Genomic DNA, 20,248 nt, shown 5'->3' on the forward strand with positions numbered 1-20,248 from the left:
GTACACCATGCCCACAGTGAGGCACGGAAGATGCATAATTATTGCTTTGGGGTTGTTTTTCAACAGCTGGAACTGGGGCTTTACTCAAAGTGGAGAGAATTATGAACAGTTCCAAATATCAGTCAAATATGCATCAAAACATTCAAGCATCTGCTAAAAAGCTGAAGATGAAGAATTTCATCTTCCATCACGACAACGACTCTAAGCATACCTCCATATCAACAAAATAATGTCTTCTCCAGAAGTAGATCAAGGTTTTAGAATTGTCCAGCTTGAGCCAAGACCTGATCCCAATTTACAATCTGTGCGTGACCTGAAGAGGGCGCTGTATGCAGGAGATGCCCTCGCAATATAACAGATGTGTAGCTACTGCAAAGAAAAAGCGGGCAAAGATTGCCAATCCTAGATTTGCCATGCTGATAGAATCCTACCCAAAAAGACTGAAAAAGGATATTTTAAAATATGCCGAGTGTGAATATTTATGCACCCACGTTTAGTTCTTTACTTTTAGTTTTCCACCGATGTTGGACTCCCCCTGTGCCGGAGAACGCACCTTTCCGGGCACATGACAGCTGATTTATACAGCTGACATGTGCCACGCAACAGCTGCGGTTGGAATCGTGATCCACCAGCGGTTGTTAACCCGTTAAATGCCGCTGTCAGCATTTAACTTGCGCTTCCAGCAAGCGCGCCGAAAATCCCGACTATAAGTGGCCCTGTGGTTGGCACTCCTAGCAAGTGAGCATTTCTGCTACATACAGGCAATTTGATAATCGCCTGTATGTAGCAGAGCCGATCGGGTTATGGCAGCTCCTAGTCTCCCATGGAGACTATCAAAGCATGCAAGAAGTTCAAAAAAAAAAAAAAAAAAGTTTTTAAAAATATAAAATAAGAACAAAGCAAAAGACCAAGTCACCCCCCTTTTGCCCCATTCAAAATAAACAATAAAAAATCAAATCTATACATATTTGGTATCGCCGCATTCAGAATCGCCGGATCTATCAATATAAAAAAAGAATTTACCCGATTGTTAAATGCCAAAACGAGAAAAAAAGTCAAAATTTCAGAATTACTTTTTCTTATTTGCTGCAACACTGCATTAAAATGCGATGATGAGCGATCAAAAGATCGTATCTGCACCAAAATGGTATGATTAAAAATGTCAGCTCGGCGCACAAAAAATAAGCCCTCACTCAATCGGAGATCATGAAAAAATGGAGATTAGACCTACCGGTAATATTGTTTCCAGGAGTCCATCCTGACAGCACCATGGAGGTTGTCCTTCCATCCTTATAGGGACAGGAAACACACAAGAGGTTAAAAGACCTCTCCCACCCAACTGGACATGGTCCATAATTAATTAAAATCTGAACCTCAAAAGAACCATATTCTAACTGCAGAACATTTACCATTCTTTATTACGATATAAGTACATTTTGAAGAGAATCCCAGGTGGGGCAGAAATAGTCACTCAAATTCCATGCCATCAAGAGTAGATTGAAGACCCACTAGTTCTGGAGACTAAAAAGACAAGTGCATCCAAAAAGCACCTCAGGGATCACTCCCTTGCCATATAAAAGGGTAAAATTGATACATCTGATTACACTCTGTATGGCTGGGATCAGTGAGCTTGGAGAAAAATATCAAGAGTTAATAGCATAAAAAAACTTGCAAACCCATCTGATTGGTTAACACCTACACACCCACACACCCATTACAGAGAATCGAAACTTGGCCTCCGTGTGAACCACTGTAAGTCAGCTCCTAAATGGTCTTCCCTCCCCTCTCTCCATTTTCAGCTGTGGCAACTGATGTTTTACCAAAAAAAAAAAAAAGTTTATCTCTTGGTCTGAACAGTAAAGATAAGTGACAAGAAGCCTCATGACGCAGAATCAGCGTCCCATTGTTACAACCCTAGCTAATGAATAGTTCAGAAATTCAGCAGTTTGGGATTTTTTGCCGCCTGTCACATTGCAACAAGAGACACCTTCGCCATGATTATGGCACCACACCATGGTGCTGTCAGGAGGGCGTCTTGGAAACCTGGGATTAGAACTACCGGTAATATTGTTTCCAGGAGTCCATCCTGACAGCACTGGTAATTCCCTCCTTTGAATTTTGTATTTGTGATGATTAACTTGTACAGAATTTCAATAAATAAGAATTGCATCCATCCTGGTGTGGCACTTGGGAAAATCAGTGGGGTGTGTGGGTGGGAGGTGTCTCTTAACCTCTCGTGTGTTTCCTGTCCCTAGAAGGATGGAAGGACAACCTCCATAGTGCTGTCAGGAGGGACGTCCTGGAAAATGGAGTCGCTACGGGTATCGGAAAATTACACAATTTTTTTTGTTTTTTTACGAACTTTGGAAATTTTTTCACCACTTAAATAAAAAAGTACCTATACGTTTGGTGTCTGTGAACTCGTAATGACCTGAAAAAATCATAGTGGCAGGTAAGTTTTAGCATTTAGTGAATATGGTAAAAAAAACAACTGTGGGATTGCACTTTTTTTCTGAAATTTCACCGCTTAGATTTTTTTTTTTACCAGTTTTCCAGTACACAGTATGTTAAAACCAATGGTGTCGTTCAATAGTACAACTCGTCCTGCAAAAAACAAGCCCTCGCATGGCCATTTTGACCCAAAAAATAAAAAAAGTTATGGCTCTGGGAAGAAGGGGAGCAAAAAAATGCAAATGAAAAAACAAAACAAAAAATAACAAAAATACCTCCGGTCGTAAAGGGGTTAAATAGAATTGTACAGATTACAGGTGACTTTAAAAGGCTAGAAGTGATGATGTGAACCCTACAGAGTCCTGACCTCAACATCAAGCCTGTTTGTAAAGTGTGTGCAGTTTTACATCTCTCTCAGCTCCAGGAGCATTATATTGACTAAAGTGGGTTGGTCCTAGGACTACAAGTCACAGAAATAATATGACGCAGATGGACAATTTTGTACTTCTCCAAACCAACGGAAAATTCCGTATATCAAAGTTTTTGAGCCGTGAAGACTTTCAGGTGAACATGGAGTTAATAGAGGCATTGGAATCACGTGTTCGAAAGGAAATGACATGGGACCCGCCTCACCGATTATTACTATCCTGCTTTCTGCAATGGCGTTTGCTGTCCTAAAAGACGAACTAACTTGCTCCATCTGCTTAAACATCTACACAGAACCAGTATTGCTGAGATGTGGACACAACTTCTGCCGGGTCTGCATCGATCGAGTGGTGGAGTCACAGGAGGCTTCTGAAGTCTATCGCTGTCCTGACTGCAGAGGAGAATTTCTGGAGCGTACCGCAATGCAAAGCAACCTAAAGCTATGTAACATAGTGGAATATTTCCATTCTACTCAATCCGAGACGGAGATATTCTGCGTTAGTTGTATAGACGCTCCTGTGCCCGCTGTTGTATGCTGCCTGCATTGTGAGGTTTCCCTGTGTGAAAACCACCTGAGAGTCCACAGCAAGTCCAAAGAACATGTCTTGATGGAGCCTTTTAGTTCCCTAAGGATGAAGAAATGTCCCTCTCACCAGAAGACCCTGACATATTACTGCTGTGATGAAAATGTTTGCATCTGTCTTTCATGTTTGCTGAGCGGAAAACATAAAGAACACCAGGTGATCGATGTGAATGAAGCATTCAGGAACAAAATGGACAAACTGAAAAGTATAATGGCAAAAGGAGCGTTAATGAGGGAAGAGGTTGACGAAAAAATCCAAAATCTTCAGACGCACAATCAGGACAGGATGGCAAAATCAGCAAATTTAACAGAGTTTGTTAATGTCACGTTGAAGGAAAAGAAGAGGCTGTTGGAGGTAGTAGCAAACAGAGTCCTGGGCGAGATTGCAAGACGCGAGGAGCAGACGTCACTCTCAATCTCTGATCTGAACTCTCAACTGGACAGAAAAAGGTCTGACCTGTCCAGGAAGATCCGCCACTTGGAGAAATTGTGTAACTCTGGCGATCCATTAAATCTCTTACAGGACCAAGAAACTGATGATGCCAATTACTTCTCTGACCTTGAGATGATGGACATATGCAGGAGAGTTGATAAACTCACAAATGCAGGAGAGAAGTTTGATAAGGGTTGGGTCTTAAAGATGGTAGACGTAGGTTTGTCTGAAATTATGGATGGCGCTGGCCAGATAAGAGATTTCCCAACCAACAAGGTTACTGAGATATTTTTAGACATCAACTCTGCTTCCAACAACATCTGTCTGTCTGGAGACCTGAAAACAGTATCTTGTTCAGAAGTAGACCAGAACCGTCCGGAGACACCTGAAAGATTTGAAGATGCCAAAGTAATAAGTACCAGGAGTTTTACATCAGGTCATCATTACTGGGATATGGATACTTGTAAGTCAGGGGGTTGGAGAGTTGGTGTAGCATATGCCAGTGTGGAGAGGAGAGGGCCTCTAGCTTTTATTGGGAAGAATAAGAAGTCTCTGGGTCTACGCAGGTTTGGTGACAACTACTTTATAAGATATAATGATAAAGAAATCAAGATAAAGCACAAGATTGTGTGTGAAAAAATCAGAATAGATCTTAATTATGATGCTGGGAAGTTATCATTTTATGAGCTGAGTGACCCCATCACTCACATACACACCAGCACTATTGCCTTCACGCAGCCCCTTCATGCTGCATTTGCCGTGTACGATAATGGGTGGGTCAGGTTAAGAAACTGAGGGTGAGCCCCAATAATACTCACAACCCAACGGCAATATTGACTAGTCATTTTCCACACGTTACTCCATTTCATTTTATGGGGTAAACGCTTTTTAATAATATACATACATCTGCCTTCATACACCATGAGAGTTACAAAAAGAAATCATACCCCCCTGCTTGTTCATTGTCTGCACATGCTTTCTCCAGTGATTTGCATGCTTGGGGATGTCTTTTCTTACATGTGTTGCAAGTTGAAAAAAAAAAAAATTTCAGAGTTGAATAAAAATTTTTTGACCCTGGTTCTCTCGTTTTACTGGTGCAGTAACTCTTTCTATACCTTGTACCTTAAAGGGAGACGTGTCACTTTAACGTACCGTAGTGAAAAGCTGAGAGGCTGCTGAAACATTACAACTCTTCCTACCTACATCAGATAGGCGTCTACTCTTCTACTCTCTAAAAGGATCATTTGTGCACCCGACTTATTGAGGACGGCAAGTGGTGTACACAACAAATGTAGTATTACAGCTCCTACATTGGGGTATCTTGGGTGAGAAGGGTTTAGTGTACGACTCAAATACACTAGTTATGCATGACACAAAAACAAACGCATATTTTAAGACCAGATCTATATTTCCCCCTAAGTGGAATACAAGTAACTGTTTGTTTGTTTTTACCACTATTGCTGAACATACTGAGACGCAAAATATTCCCAAGGTAGATGCTCGACAAGAGATAAATGCAGTAGCGTAGCTACCGGGGGACAGAGGCGCCGGTCACCCCAGGCCCTGTGCTCTGAGGGGGCCCACCCGGAGCTACGCTACCTTCAGGGCCGGCGTAAGGGGCCCCTGCCTCCGGTCAATGATTATCTTTTATTTCCCCTGCGTTTTTACGTACTGCGCATGTATCTAAAGTAACATGCATGGTACAAACGTGATCACAGGAAGTCGAATGACAGGCCTCCAATCAGAGTGCAGGGAGTGAGTCATGTGATCGCTCTTCTGCAGTCTGTGGAGGAGAGGGGGAAGCGAGGTCCCTCACCCAATCCTGGCTGAGAACGCTTTCCTTCAAAGTTGCCTGCTGCAGAGAAGACATCAGCTCCAGCAGCAGCCGGGACGCAGCGGGCTCACAGTCTGCACTCGTCTGTTTCTGCTTGGGAGGAGTCTGACAGCCAAGGAGCAGCACCCAGGACCAGAGGACACATTACACTGCATGTGGACTGATGAGTATCTTGGCACGTGTCATTTACTATTTGATATGTCTAATCTGTTGGTCGAATATATGCATACAGGTATATAAAGCAATGAAGGTTCTTACACTTCGAGAATTTTACTTATTGTTTCCATTTCTGGTTTATTTCTTTTGGTTTTGTGTCTGATTTTGTCGTCTTGTTTACTGATTGGAGTTTTGTTCTTATGTTTTATTCTGTTGTGTTTTATTTTGTAATGTTGTGAAGTATTTTATAATAATAAAAAAGACCTACAATTGTATGTCTTGTTTATCCTGCTAGCTGGACAGAGACTGAAAACTGACATGTGATTGATAAGTGTGTTGACACATAATTTATTTCATGTGTTTACAATAGCACAAAGCTAGATCAGATCTGGTGGGTTTTGTTATGTATACATCCACTAACTTGCCTACAATAATATGGAGATCCTCTTTGGCAGTGGCCAACGCATTGATCATGGGGACAAGATGAGACTGGATGACATAGGAGACGTCAGCCACATCAGTAAAGGGAGCAGGATGGCAATTGTAGGGTCAGAGGAGTCGCTGAGCTGGGACCATAGACACTCATCCGACTGGACGCTGCTGATTAGCTTACGAGAAGGAGAATGATTATTTTCTTATGTTTTCGAGCGGCTGGAATCTTGCAGGATGGCTTTTAAATGTGGCTAAAAGACGGTGGCTACAGGTCTTACAGATTAAAGGGATTGTCTGGGCCTTTCACATAATCTAAGTGCATATCTGGGCTGCAGAATGGTGACAATAAGTAATTTACCTTCTGTCACCAGTTTGCAGGGTTTTCTAGATATCACTCTCTTGCTTCTGATCAGAACGTCAAAGGGGGGGGGGGGTGTTCTGGCATTGAAATGAGAACTGATCGTTTCATCCTACTCTACTAAAAACCTGCCCTCTATAGCAACAACCCCACCCTCCATAGCAACAGGCCCTCCCCGTCCACGTGAACAAGCCCTCCTCACACAGTAACAAATCCTCCCCCTCTAGCAGCCTCAGTGCAGAGAGCAGAACCACCCAGCTGCTCCTCCCCCAGACACACCCTGAACAGTGATCAATGGAAAGTGAAACGCTAGTGAGGAGGGAAAATCGTCCTGTATTCTGTATTAGAAGCTGCAGACCCCCATCACTGGCCATCACACAGTCTGGTCTCACTGCTGCCAGCAGCTGAGCCCCATCACTGTCAGCCCAAGCCCCATCACTGCCATCCCAAGCCCCATCACTGCCAGCAGCCTGGGACACTGAGGGAAGGAATCACTCATAATGAGTGAGTTATGTATTGTAATCATGGAGTGGCCCAGAATACAGGACAATTTTCCCTCCTCACTAGCTTTTCACTTTCCATAGATCACTGTTCAGTGTGTGTCTGGGGGAGGAGCAGCTGGGTGGTTCTGCTCTCTGCACTGAGGCTGCTAGAGGGGGAGGATTTGTTACTGTGTGAGGAGGGCTTGTTCATGTGGAGGGGAGAGCCTGTTGCTATGGAGGGTGGGGTTGTTGCTATAGAGGGCAGGTTTTTAGTAGAGTAGGAGGAAACGATCAGTTCTCATTTCAATGCCAGAACACACACCCCCTTAGGACGTTCTGCTCAGAATCAAGAGATTGATATCTAGAAAACCCTGCAAACTGGTGACAGAAGGTAAATTACTTATTGTCACCATTCTGCAGCCCAGATATGTACTGAGATTATGTGAAAAGCCCGGACAACCCCTTTAAAGGGAGCCTTTCACCAGGCTGTCCCCATGTAAGGTCCAGCCAGCATTTGTACGCCCTCACATATAGAGAGCATTCTAGAAGACTATATGTCCTCAATCCTCTAAGCAAGGCACAAAAAAGAGCTTTTATTATCCTCACAGACAGCGCGGTCTGGGCATCCCTAGTCTTGATCCGGCGCCTACACTCTTCTTGTGATCGCTGTCCCGCTTTGTGTGGAAGATGCGTCCTACATCATGCATTCAGTGTCCTCTATCACACACCTGTGCAGGCGCACTTATCTTTGCCCTACTGAAATCAGAGCACAGTTTTGTAGTGCGCATGCGCCGGCTTTACTTTCAGGTCATCAGCACCCTTTGGCCTTTCCCAACACGTACGCACTACAGTACATAGCTCTGCTTTCAGCAGCCCAGAGAGAAGCGCGCCTGCACAGGAGCACAATGGGTGACAGTGTGTGGATGACAAAGGACGTGTCATCCAGATGAAGCAGTAATGGAGGATGGCGATCTTACGTCAAGACCAGCTATGCTTTGGTGAGCGCCATTGTTGAGTATAATGAGAGGTAATTTTCATGCCTTGCAGAGGGGATTGGGGACAGATTTACAGCCGTCCATATAGAGGCCGCCTATGTGGATGCATTACGCTATAGAGGCTGCATAATACTATATAGTCTTCCTATGGGAAGTGCATTACACTATAGAGTCTGCATATGTGGAGTGCTTTATACTATAGAGTTTGCCTATAGGGAGTGCAATATACTGTAGAGTCTGCCTATGGTGGGTACATTAAACTATAGAGTCTGCCTATGGGGAGTGCATGATACTATATGAAGGCCTATGGGGAGTGTATTATACTATATAGTCTGCCTATGGGGAGTGCATTATACTATATTGAGGACTATCTAGGGAGCCATCATACAGTGAGATTACAGTGATGTGGTCATCATGCAGTGTTGGAGCCATTTAACAGTTTGGGGGGATATTAAGGGGTCAGTATATATACAGTGAGGGGGCATTATGCTGTGTATAGGAGAGCATCATACTGTGTATAGGGGAGCTATACAGGCAGGAGGCTTGGGGCTTTATTAAATGTAAAGTGGGCACTTATTTTTATAGGGGAACTCAGGTTACTGTGACTGTCAAAGGGTCACACACAGGGTAATATTACTTTTTAGGGGACAAAATGTGGGCACTGTTTTCTAGGGCACTTGCACATGGCCTTGCTATATTCTAGAGGGTTGCTTTAAAATTTAGAGGTCACAGAGAACCACACAGTAAGTGCAGTAATAGGGACACATTCGGCAGCAGGGGCTCAGCACTGGGGTATCAGCAGGATGAAGAGTTTGTGCAGGTTGGGAATAGTCCCATTGGTGACATTGCTGAAAATGTGAGATGTGAAATGTGTCTTTGTTGTATTCTCTGCAGCCAAGTCCTGTCTGGAAAAAGTAGTAATGTCGGTCTGGGCCAGAGGGAAAAGACGTGAAAAGTGAACGACTCCATTAGAAAGAACATCAGCAGTAAGTCATTATCTGTAACTGTGCTGTTTATCTTACATTTTCTGTAGGACTGATATCTACCACTGACCATATGGCGGTAATATCCATGTTCGTCTATATATAAAGATTATTTTCAGTAACATCGCAGTCATCTACTGAGGTTCTCCTCAACTATTAGGGTGCATCACCCAGCTGTAATCAAGGTTACCTGGTTAGGGACCCACTGAGAAGTTCGCCCCCCCTGAGCCAAAACCCTATCTATGCCTCTGGGTAATTCCCAAGTAACATTTTTAACTAAAACTGGGTCCTGTTACAGTGTAGGAATGAATTTACTAATATTACAAATCAGTAGTGGTGCAACATAAATTTGTAATTACTCAATTAACATTTCCCTATTTAATGTGCATCACTGTATATCGCGCTGTTATGACTAAGTGTCGTCGATGTTTTTGCTCTGTCAACACGAATTTTAATTAGACCGATCAATAAAGCCTTGAAATTTCTTACATTAGCCTGTACAGACCCATTTCCAATTTTTTGCTTTAACAATTGGTCTGCCTAGATCGGCTCATGCACGAAAAAAAGGCAAGCTAGCGTCTATTATAATACCGCCTCCCATGCATAAGAATATAACTACTATACTACTACTCCCACATACAAGAATATAACTATTGTAATACTGCCCCCTATGTACAAGAATACTAACTACTATAATACTGCCCACTATGTACAAGAATATAACTACTATAATACTACTCCTACGTACAAGAATAGAATTACTATAATACTGCCCACTATGTACAAGAATATAACTACTATAATACTGCTCCCTATGCACAAAAATATAACTACTATAATGCTGCCCACTATGTACAAGAATATAACTACTATAATACTGCTCCTATGTACAAGAATATAACTGCTATAATACTGCCCCCTATGTACAAGAATATAACTACTATAATACTGCCCCCTATGTACAAGAATATAACTACTATAATACTGCTCCCTATGTACAAGAATATAACTACTATAATACTGCCCCTATGTACAAGAATATAACTGCTATAATGCTGCCCACTATGTACAAGAATATAACTACTATAATACTGCTCCTATGTACAAGAATATAACTACTATAATACTGCTCCCTATGTACAAGAATATAACTACTATAATACTGCCCCTATGTACAAGAATATAACTGCTATAATGCTGCCCACTATGTACAAGAATATAACTACTATAATACTGCTCCTATGTACAAGAATATAACTACTATAATTCTTCCCCTATGTGCAAGAATATACCTACTACACCGCTCAAAAAAATAAAGGGAACACTAAAATAACACATCCTAGATCTGAATGAATGAAATATTCTCGTTGAATACTTTGTTCTGTGCAAAGTTGAATGTGCTGACAACAAAATCACACAAAAATCATTATGGAAATCAAATTTATTAACCAATGTAGGCCTGGATTTGAAGTCACACACAAAGTTAAAGTGGAATGTAATGTCCTTAAAACAAGTCAAAATGATGCATAGTATTGTGTGTGGCCTCCACGTGCCCGTATGACCTCCCTACTGTACTACGCCAGGGCATGCTCCTGATGAGGCTGCGGATGGTCTCCAGAGGGATCTCCTCCCAGGCCTGGACTAAAGCAGCCGCCAACTCCTGGACAGTCTGTGGTACAATGTGAGTTTGGTGGACGGAGCGTGACATGATGTCCTAGATATCGTGTCTTTTGACAAGGAGATCTTTTTCCCACATTTCATACTAATAAGTCCATTTACGGGAAGTCAATGCAAAAAGTGATGTACAAGTGTGTAAAGTTACCATAAATGCTAATAGTTGTCCATATATGCGCCCTTTTCCATAGTGACCTCATGAGTACCACCATGTGAAATTGGTGCATGGGGGTGATGAAACACAAATTTCATTTTGGGTAATTGAGAGAGTTCAACCCAGGCTCTAGTCTACTTTTTTATGTGTTATGTCTCATTTTTTGAGTATTGGTAATTTTGCCAAATATTGATGTACATTATTTGTTAGGTTCTTTTGGGGTACATAGTTGTGTTCTGTGGAAGGGCAATTTATTCTAATGAGAATTGTGCTATTTTATTACATTTTGGGTTATTTTTTGATATATATTTGTGATGTTTTATAACATTATTTATATGCCGTTCCAACCTGAATCGCATTTGTCCTTGGAGCGTATTCTCGTTCTTTGGGCTGGTAAGTGAATTAGGGCTATTGCCATCGTGATTGCACCTCTAGCGATGGACTTCCAATGTTTTGCATGTATTCTGTGTTCCTTTTAGTTTATATCATGTGATCAGAGCATTGTTGCTAAGTAACCGCTTCTCCTCTGATGCAGTTCCTGTGTGTGGAGCGCATTCTGCGCTCCATTCACTATAATTGAGTAATGTGGCGTAGTAACCGCCCCCTTCCTGATGCATTTCCGGTGTATTCGTCACTAACCATGTGACCGGAAAAGATGCTGTATATGGGCCGCGGGAGTCTTCAAATGACGGCGCTTCAAGTACAGTTCACGCCGCACTCTGCATTCTGTTCAGCCGGTGGGGGATGGAACCCCTATGATTTTGCCCCTGATGAACCCTCAATGATTAGGAGGGGGAAACGCATCGGGCGTTTACGGCACATCAATGGCTGATAAGCATTTGTTTTGATTTTTGATTGTCAGACCAACTTTGCTCTGTGAATGTGCATCATGCTGTTTTCTATGGCTTTTGATGGCCATTGTGTTTGACGGTACATTGTTTCTGGTGCCTTGATTTGCCATGGAAATCATTTAATTTTGATTGCAATGAGTTTTTTTGATGGACTATTAGGTCTTTTTTGCATTGTTGGTTTGCAATTATATGGCTGAAGTGTTGCTGCTAATGCTGATGGTTATTGAGCCTGTTATTGTAGACGTTTTTTAGGCAATATTACTGATATATGTCCCACTGTAGTAGACGTATTTTTCATTACGAGATAAGATTTATGAACTACAGGGACTATAGTTTTTTCTGCAGCATATGTATTTTTAAGTACGAGATAAGTTATTCATAGCTGCATTATTCAATTTTCCTTGAGCCTTTTTTGACTACGTATAAATGTATAGCACTTCAGCACTTTCCTTCTATAAGGACATATTTATGTCTACCCATTAGGGTTTTTTTTTTCCGGGTATAATTGTTTGAGTGTGTATACTGTGTATCCCTTTTTTTTGTTTTGCTAGGGTGTTATAGGGTTTTTAGGGCTACCGACGTTGAGCGGGGGCGCCATATCGTCAACAACTAGGGTGCCAACCTCCGCGGCTAGGAAGGGACATATTAGGGTTTACTAGGGAGAGGTTCCCCCTTTCCTTTGATAGTGATTTTTGGCTATTCTTTATCTGGTTACTAATCTAAACCCATTATCACCTGGCACTTAGGTTTTCTATATCTATTTTAATGATTATTCAATAAAAGTTCTATTTTTTAGGGGCCTTTTTCCAATTTGTGCTCTTTTGGTTTTCAAAAAATATTTTTGGTCCTTATATTTTTTCTGAGGTTTCTTTACCACCATTCTGGACAAGATGCTTCAGAGCACTAGTTTTACATTAATCATCTAAGAGTCCTCCCCATGTTAGAGCCAGTTTAGAATGACGCTGATGATCCCGGTCAGTCTATTTTGTGAGTGTTGAAAGAAAACCCTTATTAAAATAAAGGAGGACATACTAACTCAGAACTAATCAAGTGTTGATCACATGATAGTAACAAAAAGCTGCAAAAGATGAATGTCTTGCCCTTGATGCTTTCTCACCATGTCAAAAACCTTAAGTTCTAAAGAAAGGCCCCAAAAATAGAAACATAAGAATATGTACTGGAATATGGCCAAACAGTCAGGTTCATTGTAACACAGGTATTAGGATGAAGTGACACAGAGGAACAGAGCAAGGGTTAACAGGGGAAAACAATTACTTGTTTAATAGGTACAGGGATAACCTCCTCCAGGGAGCAACAGGGAATAAACAAGTGAAGCCTGATGGGTACAAAGGAGAAGAGTAACTCAAGATGGCAGTATAGCTATATAGTCAACTTCACTTAACATAACTCTGTTGTCTTTCCCTATTCCTGGGTTGGATGGCTGGTTGCCGGTGCTGAGTTCTTCCAGCTTCCCCGCCTAACAAGTCGATCTCATTTCTGGCAGCAGCGGGTGGTCACCGGTCTTACCCGCTGAGCACCTAGTCCTTTATGCTGTAGCACAGCAAAGAGTAATCCACTGCGATCCTCCGCTCGGTGTACGTTCCTTCACACGCCCGATGAGGTCTGAGAGTACTTGCTGCACCCGGCTGTCCTTGCTGCTGTGCGGCCTATCTTTCCCCGAGGCCCAGTGCTGGTCCTCACGGACTCCTCTCTCCGGCAGGAAGCAACTCTCTTTTCCTGCACAAACCCTTTTATACCTCCCTGGCTCACCACACCTTTTCTACACAGGTCAAGGGTCTGCTCTGTCCTCAATCTCCTTCCCCCCTGCAACAGTAGGCCTGTGAAGGGTTAATACTAAAATCAGAGTTGAAGTTTCACTTCTCCATTTTTCCTGAAGGTTTCGTTTCTCCGTTTTTGTTGCTGTAAGATAAATTTTGTAATTAGGTAAAAGTTCAAACTGTCATGAAACCAGACTGTTCCCATCAGGTGCAAGATAAGGGAGACGGGTTGTAGAACTCTGAGAATATGCCATTTGGATACGGACATATACTGTATGTAGTTTCCGGTTTTCTTGCAATATTATTGGTTTATAAAGTAAAATGATGTTATTGGTAGTTGAGAACTTTGCATAATTAAGCAAAATGTTATAAAAGATGTGACTAAAATAAAGGGGCTTAGTGATCTGTCTCGATCCTCCTGTCTCCGTGTGGTCATTTGAGTTGCTAGCAACACTATGTGGAATAATTTGGACATCACTGGCTCAACCGTGAAGGGGTAATTTAGCCCTCCCTCAATAGCTACCCCGACAGGCCTGGCCCTATCAGAACCCACAGCCCAGTCTTCTACTCTACATCATAGCCGATCCAAGAACATAGTTGACTTGTCGCAGACAGGTTTATTGAAATGCTTTAATGTACATCAAAGACCGTTTATTGCTGTATACACGAATGGATATGCAGTATACCAATGTCCCTATATATGTTATCACTATACAAATTACATTAATGTAATTGCCCACATAAGAATAAGGTAAATATACTATATGAAGAAAAGTATTGGGACAGACATCTGAATCACTGAATTCAGGGTTTTCCATTCAGGTGTGTAAGATCCAGCCCCCCCTCCCCACCACGCCGTCTGTCATTAGTAACATGTTACACAATGGCTGGTGCTGCACACCTCACCGATACCAGCGCGGACTTGTAATAGGAGCCACGGGCGTAACAAGTCCATTCATCACATTTCTTCCTTAGAAATCTTCCCCCATCACCTGTGAGTGATATTATTGAGAAGTGGAAGGAATCGCAGCAACTCAGCCGCGAAGTGGAGACCTCATAATGTTACAGAGCAGGGGGTCGAGTGCTGAGGAGCAGAGAGCAGGAAAGTCACCAACACTCTGCTGACCCCCATAACTGCAGAGTCCAGACCTCCTCTGGTATTATCATCAGCACAAACACTGCACCCCCACCAGGAGCTTCATGGCCAAGCAGCTGTATGTGGCCTTATATCACCAAGCACAATGCCGAGAGTCAGATGGTGTAAAGTGGTGTAAGGCCGCCACCGCTGGACTCTGGAGAAAACGTGTTCTGTGCAATGAAGGATTACACGTCTCTATTTGGCATCTGATGGACAAGTCTGAGATTTAGGAAAACGTTACCACCGACTGCATTGTGCCACCTGTACAATTTGGTCTAGGTCACCTACTTAGTTATAGTGATCGGAAATCCTAATACTTCAGAACAAGACATTGTGGACAATTGCATCTTCCAGGTTTGTTGAAACAGTTTGGGAAAGGTCCTTTTCTGTTCACCATGACTATGCCCAAGGTTGATAAAGACAGGGTTGAGCAAGTTTGGTGGAAAAACCTGACCATCCAACCAGAACAGAGACCTCAGCCCCATCCAAGACCTTCAGGATGAATTAGAATGGACATTGTGAGTATGGCCTCTCTCCATCATCAGGGTCTGACCTCACAAATGCCTTTCTAGATGAAAGGGGAAAAAAAACTCCCACGGATGCCACCAAAATCTGCAAAACCCAAGACAAACAAAATGAAAAAATACAATGCAGTAAATAAGTGAAGGCAATAATACAAATAAATATTAAGAGTAAGTAGACAGAGGTTTGGATATAAAAAAAGATACCCTGCTATAAGTAAAGGCAATAATGCAAATAATAGCATAGGGTACTTAAAAAAAAAAAAAAAAAAACGCATAAAAGCCATCCCATCAACGCCAAGGTGTACCCAAGTTCAGTATGGTCCTAACCTATAATATGAAAACCATGTGTCATTGACGTACTGTGTGATGAATAAGGGCTGAGCAGGACCGGGTCCTAAACATGGACACACAGCTAGTGGGGAGCTTTTTAAGTGTAAAATCCAGCTCAAGGGAGGCCACACTCTTACCTGCAATAAATGCGGAAAAATTGTAATGGAGGTTAGAGGTTAGGACCATCCTGAACTTGGGAACACCTTGACGATGGTGGGATGGCTTTTACTTTTTTTTTTAATACTAAGTACCGTATGCTATTTGCATTATTGCCTTTACTTATAGCAGGGTATTTTTTCATTTTGTTGCTGTTTTGGGTCGTCCATTTTATGGCCAGTGTGAACCTGCTCCTATTTTGCATGGATTACAACTTGCACTCTGGTTCATTTTTTTTTCCAGTTTAGCCTCCCAAATCTTGTAGAAACCCTTCCCAGAAGAGAGGGCGTTATTAATATGATGTTAGTCCCTTTTCAGATATATCTATAGGTTTAGAATGAGATCAGAGAAGCTCCTAAAGCGTAATGTGGAGGTGTCCCAATACTTTTGTCTATAGTGTTATCTGAAAAAGAAAACATATCACACAAAAGTACAACACAATCAGTTTATATAGGTTTAGTTTATTTCTAATTTTACATCTACAATTATTCTACAAAGTCACTTTTCAAATCCATTGTGTCCACTTATGTGCGATCGTTACAACTTGTAATAAGGTTGGTGACGTTCCCTAATATGACAACCAACAGTCCCACTACCATAAAGATCTGAATAGACAGTTAGGAGTAATATCTACAACTTGCTATTTTAAAGTTCTCATGCATAGGGAGGAAGTATACAAGCTTCATGGTTTCTTATAATGCGTTACAACCATTTGCGGTACCATGAAAATCTGAATAGGGGGTCAAGGATAACCTTGAACATGATCTTGTATATCATCAATGTGAAGGAAAATGCAAGTTCCATGGGAATGTACCTAGACTAATAGATTGTGGGAAATCTAAGGGTGTGTGCACACGTTGCGGATTTGTCTGCTGCTTTTTCTACCGAGAATCCGCATCTCTTGGCAGAAACCGCAGGGTAAAAGACGTGCATTTTTCCTGCGGATTCCTAGCATTTGTACAGCGGATTTGATGCAGGTTCTAATGCGTTTGTACAGCGGATTTGATGCAGATTCTAGTGCGGATAGAGCTAGAGATACAAATATCTCTCTATGTCCCGGAACGTACACTGCAGCTGCAGTTCCGCAAAAAAGAAGTAACATGCTGCGGAAAATAAACCGCAGCAAATCTGCGCGGAATTTTCCGCAGCATGTGCACAGCAGATTTGGTTTTCCATAGGTTTACATGGTACTGTAAACCGCATGGAAACTGCTGCGGATCCGCAGGACCAAATCCACTACGGATCCGCAGCAAAAACCGCAACGTGTGCACACACCATTAGACTTCTGGAATTCTATCTTTTATACTAACATTGTGTGAGAGATATGCTTTTTGGATATATGTCTCCATTTATGCAAAGTGATTTGTGGGTGGTGACGATATCACTTATGCAGAATTGCTGACCATGCCCCAGAAGATTTTGACAGCGAAACCCAGGGTCGAGCTGACCAGGATGCTACTAAACTTAAACGTTGAAAGCCTTTTTTTTTTGTATTATACCTTTTTGAGAATTAAATCCTTTTTATAAACTGTGCATTACTAGATTGTTTGCTCTTTTGCACTTTGTTCACTTAACAGAATAGAACACAGGGAGAGATGGTAGATAAGAGGATTGCTTGGTGCAGAAGCCTGAGGGACACACATTGTTGGGAGGAGAGTTGAAAATGGACACAAGCAGCACACCGACAGTTTAGCCCAGCGGTAGAGCAGGGAGACATTATCTCCCCACTCTACCACGCTCTGTTGGGTAGACCGCAGGTCGCTTCAAGCCTGTGGTCTACAGAATTGGCAAAATGTGGACACTTTTCTAGGGCATTTGAACAGGGTATTCATATTTTCAAGGGGGCAATTTTACCATCTTTGAGGGCACAAAGGAGGCATCATTATGTTAAGGGCACAGTGGAGAACATTACTATGTGGGGCAGTAAGATAAGCACCGTTATTACACCACACAATAGGTGCAGTAATAGAGACATAGATGGGGATGGTGCTGGAAATGTGTGAAGTTAAATATGTCTTTGTTCTTATCTCTGCAGACAAGTCCTGGCTGGAAGAAGTCGTCATGTCAATCTGGGCCAGATGGAAAAGATGTGAAAAATGAACGACTCCATCAGAAAGAACGTCAGCTGTAAGTCACCATCTGTTATTGTACTGTAATCACATATATTCTGCAGGACTGGTGTATCACTATATGGTCACCTTATGGCGGTAATATTAGTGCGCCTCTCAGGGCTGCCACCAGGAATTTCAGGGCCTTATACTAGCAAAATTTTCAGGCCCCCTTGACACTCCACAAAGGCTCCACCCCAGCTCTGCCTCCACCTCTCGAACATTCCATGGTTACTCTTGGAAAAACTCCACTTCTGCACTATGTCCTCACCAATCACACATTAAGCCTGTTTCACACTTCAGTTTTTTGACGTCAGTCAAATTCCGCCATTGTTTTTGACGGATCCGTTTCCCCCCCCCCCATTGACTTGCATTAGCGGCGGATTTTGACAGCTGGTCATCCGTTGGATCCGTTTTTTGATGGATCCGTCATAATTTTGGCGTCTGCCGTCTTGAGTTGACGGACAATGAATCTTTTTTTGTTTGCGCCAAAACAGCGGATAGCAACGGATCCGCCGCTATTCACCATTCGTTATAATGGTCGCCTATGGGCGGCGGATCTGTTGGCAACCGTTAATTGACGGAATCCGGCAACGGAGCCGCTTATTTACACTGAGCATGCCCGGAAGGATTTCCTTACCCAATGCCGTTCTGGCGACGGAAAATTCTCTCTTTTTTCCCCCAGACTCGTTTTCCTTTAAACTTCGGTCACTACCTGCTAAAGCGGATCCGTCAAAAAACGGATACGGTGGCATCCGTTTGTGTCACAACGGTAACGGATCTGTTTTTCACAACCTGGCAGATTTTGACTGACATCAAACAACTGAAATGTGAAACAGGCCTTAAAGGCTATGTGCACACGCTGCGGTTTTTGCTGCGGTTCCGCTGCGGTTTTGGCCCTGCGGAACCGCAGCAGTTCCGCAGACATGGTACTTTACCATGTTAGCCTATGGGTTTTCAAAACCGCAGTGCTCACGCTGCGGTTTTTCTGCGCTTTTTTTCCGCAGCATGTCAATTATTTCTGCGGATTCTGCTGCGGTTTCACACCTTTAACATAGTAGAGGTGTGAAACCGCAGGGCAAAACCGCAGGCTAAAACGCAGGTCACTTTACCTGCGGTTTTACCTGCGTTTCCGCGCGGAAAAAGCCGCAGCGGAATCCGCAACGTGTGCACATAGCCTAACAGTTCCCATCAACATCACATACATAGCCAGCAGCTTTTGTTTTGGTCAAAAGATTTTTTTTAAGCCGAGCACTGCGCTAACATATTAACCAATTATAATATACTGTACTCATTTTAGGTTTACTTTTATTTTTCATTAAAGGAATGTATCTCATACATTTAACCCCTTAATGACCGCCAATACATCATTTTACTGACCTGAGATATAAGAGAATAGCATCCCCATACAAGTGACAATCCAGCAGCTGTCGGCTGTCCACTATAGCTGACAACTTGCTGTATCTTTTAAAACACAAATTTTATTTCAAATTTTCATAGACATTGCTTCATTTCACATGACAAGTCATTTTTCCAATAAACAGACAATAACTCAGCCTATCATCCTCCCTTCCTACCCTCCCTTAAACAAACCCTCTTCCTCTTACATTTTCAATGTTTTCCCCTAGCAACTTCGCACACATGTTATGTCTAGACCACTTGTAAAACACAGATTGCAAGCATCGCCTCTGTAAAATATCACCACACATTTTTCCTTTTTAACTCCTGTCCCTACCAGGACCTTACACCTCGCCTTCATTAGCCAACTTCAGATTCCCCAAATTGTTTTGGATGTCTTCCAGTAGGTACCATTCAGTATATTTAAAGGGCCTTACTATTCTCCTTATTTCCTCTTCATCACATTGTCTTACTATGAAAAGCCTCCATTTTTTAAAGAATTTACCCGTCAGACCCTCCTTGTTCCTTTCCGTCTCCAGCTGTTCGATTCTGAGTAAAGATTTAATCTGTCCCATCACCTCTTCCATCGACGGCACACTTCCCTCAAGCCATTTGGACAGTAGAGCCCTCTTACCTATCATAGCCACCCCATGAAACAATTTTGGTCATTTGGGCCTCTGTTCCTCTCCTCCTCTTACTACCTGTCCCTTGTTCCTATAATGAAAGATCCACAGCAATGGATCCATTTCAATTTCCACACTCCCCACTATTTGCATAAATGATTGCAATCCTTTCCAGAATTTCTGGCTCTCTGGGCATTGCCAGATCCCATGGAACAGGTCTGTTTTTGGCAATTTACATTTGGGGCATTGAGTCACTCTGTTTATCTGTTGTGTATTTGGGATGTTAAAACCATAAATTGCTCTATGCATCAGTCTATATTGAGTGTCCCTCCAACCTTCATTAATCACCTCCTTCCTCATCTTCATCCACCCCTGTAATAT

At 42.4% G+C, this 20,248-nt stretch overlaps 2 protein-coding genes across 2 annotated transcripts in view; one reads left to right on the plus strand and one right to left on the minus strand.

The window, feature by feature from the left end:
* The window catches only part of LOC141070773 (uncharacterized), an 87,031-nt gene that overhangs the window by 19,020 nt on the left and 47,763 nt on the right, over window positions 1-20,248 (minus strand). The gene's annotated exons all lie outside the window — the stretch shown is intronic.
* LOC141072225 (E3 ubiquitin/ISG15 ligase TRIM25-like) lies at window positions 3,095-4,970 on the plus strand. The gene has a single exon (XM_073559689.1). The coding sequence runs from the start codon at window positions 3,111-3,113 to the stop codon at window positions 4,686-4,688; it is 1,578 nt and encodes a 525-aa protein (XP_073415790.1). The 5' UTR covers window positions 3,095-3,110; the 3' UTR covers window positions 4,689-4,970.

This window comes from Dendrobates tinctorius, unplaced genomic scaffold, assembly GCF_039654945.1.
Source record: "Dendrobates tinctorius isolate UK_male_01 unplaced genomic scaffold, ASM3965494v1 ptg000014l, whole genome shotgun sequence".
In the NCBI taxonomy this organism is placed as follows: domain Eukaryota; kingdom Metazoa; phylum Chordata; class Amphibia; order Anura; family Dendrobatidae; genus Dendrobates; species Dendrobates tinctorius.